The sequence below is a fragment of the Larus michahellis genome, chromosome 2, assembly GCF_964199755.1.
Source record: "Larus michahellis chromosome 2, bLarMic1.1, whole genome shotgun sequence".
Classification (NCBI taxonomy): Eukaryota; Metazoa; Chordata; class Aves; order Charadriiformes; family Laridae; genus Larus; species Larus michahellis.
The window spans coordinates 105,823,899-105,833,295 of NC_133897.1; the positions used below are offsets into that span (position 1 = coordinate 105,823,899).

The following is a 9,397-nucleotide window of genomic DNA, read 5'->3' on the forward strand; positions in this document are numbered from 1 at the left end:
GCGCCCCACTGACTCTGTACAGTGCGTACCTACTGCAAATCTCTTTCGAGTGGTTATTAATATTATGGCTTCGAACGAAACACGTCAGCGTACAGATCACGAGAGATGATTTTGAATAGATTTTTGCCGGTTGATTGTATAAACGATGCCTCTTATTGCTGGAATAACACCTCAAAGGCAATATAATGACGACATGACAATGTATGTAAATCAAGAACTGCATGTGGGTTTATTTTACACTCGAGAAAACAGTGGATTTAATTGTGTGAACCAAAATGTACTGTACAATATTAATGATAAAACATCAAAATGTATAATTCATAGTGCATTGCTTGCTTTATTTTTATTTATTTATTTTTTTGTCAGATAGTTCCTTTAAGTACATGCATCTGGAAAGATGCAGGTGCCAGTAAAATTCCTCTATTTATATCAAGCTGCAGGAACTAAATTTTATTCAAAAAGTGTGGTTTTACATTATATACACAGAAATCGAATATAAAATGACAATATAAAAAGTTAAAAGAGAAAGCATACAGCCAGAAGGTACAAAGAAAGTTGAACAGTTTAAAATGGTACGATATGTAACATGTATTTTTTTAAGCTGATGCTGGCAATTTACAAGGAACAGAATCCAACATTTGCCCCATTTTTTTTGTTTTCATTTACCAATGCAGCACACTATAGAAAGGTCAGCTTGTACCAAAGCTTAACATTTGTAAATAACTATAAACTGCAGTATTTTACAGGAAAAAGAAAAAAAAATAAAAGAAAGGAAAGAAAAGAGCATTTTTACACTTGTTTTAAATAACAGCTTGCATACTTTTTTTTTTTTTCTTGCCAAAAAGTGGCAATTCTCAGCATCCAGAGGGTTTGGGCATAGTGGCAACTTGGTTTGCTTTTTTTTTTTTTTAATTATTATTTAACTTATACAGTTGTGGCTTCCTAACCCCTTGAGTACTACACAGCTCTCCTTCTTCCAAGGACTGCATGCACAATTTCTTCACAAACCAGTTCTGCATTAAAAAAAAAAAAAAAGAAGCTCATTCATTTAAAAAAAATAAGTTCTGCTTCCGACACAGCTTTTATTTGAATGAAATGCCTTTAAGCCTTTTGTTTTGCTTAGTTTTTCCTTATTTACTTATTTAGTCACTGGGAAAGGCACAGAAATGCTATTACAGTTCTCAGAGGGTTAAAACTTGACACTACCAGGTTCTGTGACCTTTATTGTCATGGCAACTTTGTAATTTTAGGATGTCTCTTTATCATTGTTCTTTGTGTCTTTCTTTACGGCTAAATTAATGTCTCTCAATAGTGTCTCCCGCTATATTCTACAAAAGATAGCTTAACATCAAGGACAGATGTTGAAAATAAAGGTCAGACTTTGACTCACAAAAAATAAAAACAGAAACAAAAAATAACCATGCACAGATCGGACAAAGAGCATATAAATATAACTACAAAATAAGTGTAAGAAAAACCAAGGTCCAGATAGGCAGTTCAGCAACAAAAGTAAGACTGATTTCAGAGGCTCAGGTCAGGCCTAGTGCAGTACTATGAAGAAGTTTAGTGCAATGTTCCTGTGGTCACTTGCATACCTGGCTGCTTACCTGGACGCTATTGTTTTTCTAACTCAGTTACATAGATCAGATGGTCCTCTGGGGACTTGCCATGTGTTTTACTAAGGTGCAGTTTGACTGCATGCTTGCTTGCAAAAGTTCGGTTACAGAGCTTACACTGGAATGTGGAGCCTAAGTCCTCCTCGGCAATTCCAAGTGAGCCCAAAGTCTTGTTTGCGAGGACTTTTGAAACATTCTGCTGTTCTTGAATCTGATTAAGTGGCAACTTTGACAGATCCTTCAAACTAAACCCTAGGTGTGTCTCTAAGTGACTTATGTATGTAGAAGCAGTCCTGAACTGAGAGGCACAATCATTGCAAAAGAAAACAGGATGTCCTGTGTCCAAGTTCTTTAAAAATTTAGTTCCACCTGTCCTCCTTAACTGATACTTCACATTGGCCAGCCAGTGGCTGATTGTGGTCATGGAAAGACCAGTAAACTTAGAGATGTGTACCCGCTCTTGTGGACCTAGGTCCGACATAATGTATTTGCCTTCTGGCGTCTCCCTCAAGCTGGAAGCAAACTGGGCTTGAAGGATCAGAAGATGCTGAGGGTTCCAGTTGGACTGTCTGCCCTTCCTCTTGTGTACTGGCGACAGTTCATCCAGAGCTTCCTCAAAACTGCTTCCGTCAGCATCAGACTTCTCTGACACGGTAGACGGAGTTGAAGACTTGGGTGTCAAACGCCCTGTGAGGTTCTTCACCATATCAGAAATATCCAGCAGGGCACTCTCCCTTAGCGGGGATGAGGCAGAGTCAGCCACGCTGGAAACAAGAGGCTTGTTTTTGGACTTGGTTAAATCGATAGGTTGATCACTGTTCTCATAGTAATACCGGTCAATAGCATCAGCCTGCTTGACCGGAGTGGTTGGGTAAATGGGTTTGTCCAACATGCTGTTGCTAATTTTATACAGCATGGCCAAAGGGTCCAGAGAGGGGCTCACCGGCTTAGAAATTTTGCCTAAGTGGGTATTCATAATGGACTGTAAAGCGCTCAATGGGTTAATGAAGGATGGCTCAGGTGAATGATCTGTGATGATTCCTAAATTGTTACAGCCGTTTGCAACCTTTGTTTTAAGTGGCTCTGTACCATTTGGCGTATGTGCTTCTGCTGGACTATCCTTTTTGACCTTCTGAACTTCTGTCTCAGAGCTCTTCTTCTGCTGCTGTTTGTTATTTATTTCTTCTGCTTTGGGGAAGTCCTTGTTTTCTTTAGCAGCAGGTGACATGGGTTTGACTGGAGAACTCTTCTCTTTCTCCAAAGGCTTTTCTTCCTTCTTCACGTTGATTTTACCTGTAACTTTCTCCACTAGCTCTTCCATAGCAGACACATTGCTCTTGTGAGGCGGGGGTGTGAGATTGCCCGGGGAATGGATGAGCGCATTGTGTTCTGACGACAGTGATTTTACACTGCTGGCATAAGACGGCTGCATTTGAACGCTCTGCACCGCGGGCTGAAGGGGTTTGACTGTTCCCGGGAGCTGGTAAGCTGCATGAATACTGGGATACCCTCCCCAGGAAGGTGCTCCATTCTGAGCTTTGCTGATAGCTGTTGTCACTGTGTTCTCCAGGGATTTCAATATGTCTATTCCGCCTTTAGGACTGTCATCTAGGTCCTCCTCTCTGAGGTACTGATACAAAGTTGTTGGCTCAAATTTCTCTGTGGAGTCCTCATTCTCTTCTTTAATCTTTTTCTCTGTTTCACTGACCACCACCTTTTCCTTCTCTAGGTCTTTCTTCTCCTCCGAGTTTGTGGAGCCCGCTGGGGAATCGGGCTGCTTTTTAATGTTGGAGGCCGGTAGCCTTGTGTGGGTGGTGGGCGGAAGAGGTATAGACTGTATCTTCTCCTCCACCACAGGGTCCAACACTAGCTGTTTTCCTTTTTTGGAAGCAGAATTGGTCACCTTCAAGAAATGACCAGTGACCATCATGTGAGCAGTGAGCTGCTGCAAAGTGTCATGGGAACTGCCACATTCCATGCATTTCAGTATTTGGGCTTTGCGTGCCTCAAACTGCCAAGTGTAGCTAGCACCATTTTGATAGCCATAGCGGTTGTTTGGAGTCACGTAGGGGTTGGCAGTTTTCTGATCCTTTGCAGACTCACCCAGGGAGGCTTCTGCAGTGATCCCTGTTGGCTCAGGTGAACAAGGTGAAGCTAAGTCCTGAAGTGCTCGCTTTTTGGTAGAAGGGACCAATTTAGTGATGGCTGGTACTGGCTCCTTCAGAGGCACTTTCTGGTAATGCTTTGTTTTTATCATGTGGACGCTGAGGTCTTGCAAAGACTCAAACGAATGCCCACAGTACATGCACTTCAGCACTTTTTGGGCATCCTCTTTGCCTTCCATTTCCATAAGCGATCGTTTTCTAGGCTTTGACCACCGTTTGGTCTTATCGGCTTCTTTATCTCTGTTGTCATCACGGTAATGTCCGGTTTCGTTCATGTGCACTGTTAGCTCCACCAGTGTGTCATAGGCTGCACTGCAGTCTTTGCATCGGAACTTGCTGGCACCGGTGAACACAGACCCATAAAGTTTATTGTTTTGCCGGTAAAGCTGTACTGTGCTGAAAAGACTAGGCTCTGGGAGAAGTCCGTACGATGAGGTCTGCTGCAAAGTTTTAGCCAGTGCAGCTTGGTGCCAGTCATAACCTGAGCCACCACTGTTACTATTACTGTTACTGGTATTACTGGTAGTTGTACTGGTACTAGTGTTGGTACTGGTAGTACTAGTACTCTGGGAATTGGCATTGGTGTCGGTACTGGTGGTGTTTTCATTCTGGCTGATGCCGTTGTTGCTGGTGGTCGGATTGGATTTCTTTAAGTCCAAAGCTAAACTGGACCAGCAAGTCTCTGAAAGCAAATTTGCATACACAGCTTTTATTTGTGCCAAGCTGTCCTGTGGATAGGAAACATTGTCTGTGCACTGAGGATCCTCTTTCTCTTCTTTAGAGGAAGTGCTTTTGAAATGGGCCAGCTGATCGCTGTTTTCACTAAACGGCGAACCATAGCCTGCATCCTGATTAGTTGCAGTGCTGACTGGGGAGTTCTGGTAGCTTTGAGCCTCTTTGATCTCCGCTTCTTCATTGCACAAATACTCATTCTCCTGGATGTCCAGAGACAGCCCATCATCTTCCACGCTGTCTTCATCTATTTCTGCTGCTTTCAGTTCCTCCTCAGGAACATATGCTAAAATACAGGAGAGGAGAGGGGGGGAAAAACAAGACAAAGTTATCAAACACGCACATTTTACATCATTGCTGTCTTCCGTACTAAAAGCAGTAACCATAAAGACAAATTTTGAAGATACATCCAGAAACCAAACTCACCATCACTCACACACTCCACCTATAAATCCACATACTCTGTCCCAGTTACAGTTTGATATCAGTGCTATCTAAGAATAAACTTTGACTTCAGCAGTAAAATATGTGCTGGGACCACAGTAGATACCATAGTATCACAACCAAAATCAAACAAAGAGCCTAGTAAAACAGTTTTTATCAACTTAAAAAACGGCCTGGCGCTGAGCTATGTTTACCGCACTACGTATGCGCAACACGTTGCAGCTGACCTGCACTCCTCAGACCTAGGCACTCGGAACCCCTGGCTTGGCCAATTCCATCTCGTCAGGGCTGTCTTTTCTGGCAAACTGGCTTTAGCTACAGCTTCAAGGGCCGTTTCTGCGTCACTGACACCTGACCCTAGTGGAGCTATACGGGGCAAGTGTGTCAGGTCAGCTGGTCAGGGTCTCCTGGTGGGGGGCTGTACTGGGTCCATTGGAGAGAAGAACAGCTTTCATTTTCACAAGGTGAAAAGAGAAGCCAGACTCTGATTGTTTTCTGAAATGGCTAGGATATACTTTTGCCTCCTGTTATAATCTGATGTGGGTCCTGCATTTACCATTTTGAAAACAGCAGTCAGCAACTAAAAGAAAATGTTAGAGATTCATTTTTAAAAGCAGCAAATAAAACACTTGAGACCTCCATCCCAGCTTGATTATTGGCTTATGGTAAATATAAAACTTTGCTATTGTATTGCTACCTGGTGAAAGCATATAATTTTACTGAACTATGTGTTTATCTATATCAAACTATTTTTTAAACTAGCAAATGTGATATTCGTGAGCAGATGGCCATTACATCAAAGCACATTTACTCCAAGGGCCCAATTCACAGAAGTGGTTTACATGTACCTAAGTGATAAATGTACACTTTCATTGCAAAGCAGAAAACATACTTGTACATATTTCCCTCCAGTTTTGTAAAAGAAGCTTAAAAAAAAATCCCGATAATGGAATGCAGATCATTTACAAGCACATCAAGGTAGAAAACATGGATTGTGAACAATTTTCAGTAAACGAATAAAAAAATGCCTCCTTGTCAGGTGAACTGTGCAGCAAGCGATGCTGAAATGTGACCTGTGTCCTTCCATGGCAAAACACTGAAAGAAAGCCAGAAAAAGAGGCACTTCTGCTCCTACGTGATATGAAGAAAATACGTATTATCACGTTAACAAAGCTGAGGTCTTCTTCCATCGGGGAGAGCATAAATACAAGTTAAGCTTTTCGCACACAGTTGCTAATATAGTCTGAAACTTTTCTGAAAAATAGAAAGAATCTTCTCTCACTGTAATATGAACAGTCTTTGAAACATTTATTTTTATTTTTTTTTTTAGAAAAGTAACAGTATTACGGCCAGTACCGCATCCTGTATTCACCTTTGCAATTTAGTCTTCATGCAGCCCCTAACTACTTCAGTCTGATCTTTTACGATAAAGTAGGAAAGTAGTCCACCTAGTACTGGGGTAGTGCTGAACTGTAAGATGCCCACTGCATTTTTCATCTGTCCTCTAAATGTCGAACTTTTTCAGAAGATAATTTGACCTTCTTGTTTTTAAAAAAGTGTTAAGCAGGGCCCAATTCCTCACAGATGCATCAGCCTCAGGTGTTTTCTAATATGTTTAAAAGGACTGGCGAGTACCAAACAGGAAAGAAGTCACTAGAAATCATCCTGGAGCCAAAGCCCAGGAAGATGCCAGAAAATGCATTATAAAACCAGGAAAAAAAAATCTTGAAAAGGCATTTAGTCCATAAAATGAAGAATAAAATACAGAAATAGTACAAGAACTAGGAAGTCAGTCAGCTTCCCAGTCTTGCAGTAATGCTGCTGTCGAAATGCTCTGCAGGTATTTGAGCACGATGGCACCGCTGCAGGTCTGAACGCCAGGTATGCAAGTAGAATTCCCTCCCACAGCTACAGTCTAAGATCTCTTAGCTCTCTCATCAAACACACCTGCTTTCGGTCATTTCTAACAGCAAAAGACAATAAATTTTTAAATTTCAGAAAAGAACAGTTCTACGAGGATATGGTTTCTGATTCTGAAATTACTTTAAAAATAATAATAAAAAAAAAACCTCTGAGGCCTAAAATGCATAAAAATGGACAGTTACCATCTGGCATTTTTATTTAAAAAAAAAAAACAACAACAAAACTTAGTAATGATCAGCAGACAGTCACCAAGTAGAAGCTGAAAACTGCAGGGGGCCATATTCTGAGCTTTTAGGAACAGCCATCTTCTTACTACCCTCAGTGGAACTACACCAATTTTCTCTAATTTTTGCATCCCAATATTTTTGATAAATAGATGTAAGAAACTGTTGTAAGGTGCTGGATGTTGCTACAGTTGATACGTATTTCGTTAAGAATACACGTGAATTATCTGCTTACACCTCTTAATTCTAAATTGCATAAATATATATTTTTATAACAGATATATATGACCATCTAAATATCTGCTTAAGTAGAAACTCTAGTTGAGCCACTGCCCTGTCTGTTATTTTCCTTTACGTATTTATGACAGCATGTTTTCTCTATTCTCGTACTTTTGCACTTTACCATAAAAATAAAAGAAGCTAAACCACACAAGAAACGTTAAAACTACATGAAAGGTCGGTGTTAAACGGTCAAAGCAAAGAAACTGAGTGTTAGGGTGAAATATCCGTCTTTCACTTACTTTCCTAGTCTTAGGTTCTGCTGAGACTACTACACGATTGAGTTCACTCCCTTACCGGTATATACTGCAATATAAGAGTTAATGTACACTTGGCCAGGACTCTGATTTTCTATGATTTCAGAATTTAAGCCATATTCTAAAAAAACCTAAATTTACATGATGTGCACACCCACATATCTGTACAGTTGTTATCTGAATTAACACAAAGAAATAATGCTTCTTAACCAATAAGAGAGCGATTTATGTGAAATGTTTAATTTCTACCACTGCAATCGAAAGGATTTTACTTAACTCCTTTAGTTACCATAGGATAGACAGAATACCTTTTCATTCAAGACTACTAATGTTTAGAAGATGAATAGCAGCACACTCAACATATGGTATTGTGCAAGGTCAGAGCAATTCTCTAACTGAAAAGGTTTCCGCTAGAGCTAATTCAGAAGTATACAAAATGAAGAATGTTAATTTCTAAAAACATATAGGTTGTACTACAATTCTCACAGAAATCTGACAAATAAGTAAGCTTCAGAATTTTAAACACAGCAAAAATATTCCTATTGTAATTACTTGCAGAGACAAGTAATATTATTCTACGTCAAATAAAAGCGTGAGATGTTCAGATTCTCCCCCTAAATTATAACAGGTAGATCAACAGACAGGCAGGTCTCAGACAGCGCATCCTTCTGTGATCGAGAAACTCTCAGCAATCTTCTCCAGTTATTCCTGCATCTGCAAGGACACTGCTGGTTTACACGTGTCCTGAAATCACACAAAAATACCAAGAGCAGATATAAGCAGTGATCCTCCTCAACAAAAACTATATCCAAAGCGGAAGAAATTACAGAACGTAATGTCAGCTTTTCCTTTCCTTCTCATTTGTGCATGCCCAGACTCAGGCAAAGGCACGGTAGAAAAGGGGGGAAAGCTTCAAATTCCAGACAACTAAAAATTAGGGGGAGCAGTTTGTGTTTCTTTTCTTCTTATTACGTCTTGCTAATATTTTTTGCCTATAAAATGTGCCTTCTGGATGCCAGAGCTTCCCCATAGATACACTGTCATCTTTGAGCAGTGCTAAAAGCCGTGCATTCTAATCTAAGTGGACATGAGACGCTATATATTGTACATGTGAGTAGCACAGCACATTGTGTTTGCTTCAGTGAGAATATTTACACTATAAATACGCATCCATTGTTTGAAAAAGCAGACAGAGATCTGAAACATAAGGATGTGGTTAAAAATATAAATATTCTCACATAAAACCTTTCTGTAACCTTACAACGGTGCTTTTGAAGGAATCTGTCTCTATGGGGGTATTCTTTTCTATTCAAAAAGGAATGCGGCATTGAATACATTATTTTGAAAAGGACAAAAAGTAATGATTGTATTTGTTTTTAACAGTCTACAAAACAAAATGTAGTAAACTCTTCAAGGCCCCATTTTAAACCCTCCAAATAAATAAATTAATTCAGAAGAAACACCCAGGTATTGGAGGCCACAATTCAGTAAAGCAACTGAATACTGAAATATTTTTCAATGAAACGTACGTTTCATAGTTTCAACAAATGAAGATGGGTTTAAGTCCAAAATTCTCCACTAAATCAGGGCCAACTCTGGGACTAAACAATAGCGGCACGATGTGACTGTTGACCGTTCTTCAACACTTGTATTTCCACAGCTTCTAATATTTACCCAGCCAACAGGAGACAGCAGCTGCAGAAGTTTTCACAGCCCACACTGTCACCTTGCACAAACCGCACTCTAGGCTGGGGGTG

General features: G+C 40.2%; 1 protein-coding gene across 2 annotated transcripts in view; it reads right to left on the reverse strand.

The window, feature by feature from the left end:
• Window positions 1-207: 207 nt before the first annotated feature.
• Window positions 208-9,397, reverse strand: part of TSHZ1 (teashirt zinc finger homeobox 1) — a 54,971-nt gene continuing 45,781 nt past the window's right edge. The window contains exons 1-2 of one of the 2 annotated variants that reach the window (XM_074576521.1): window positions 1,608-4,906; window positions 208-1,013 (exon numbers count right to left, since the gene is read on the reverse strand). In XM_074576521.1, coding sequence (XP_074432622.1) covers window positions 1,615-4,899 — 3,285 coding nt within the window. In that variant the 5' untranslated portion in view covers window positions 4,900-4,906 and the 3' untranslated portion in view covers window positions 208-1,013; window positions 1,608-1,614. Of the gene's footprint in view, window positions 4,907-9,397 lie in introns of those variants that run through there. The other variant, XM_074576522.1, reaches the window with a different exon arrangement.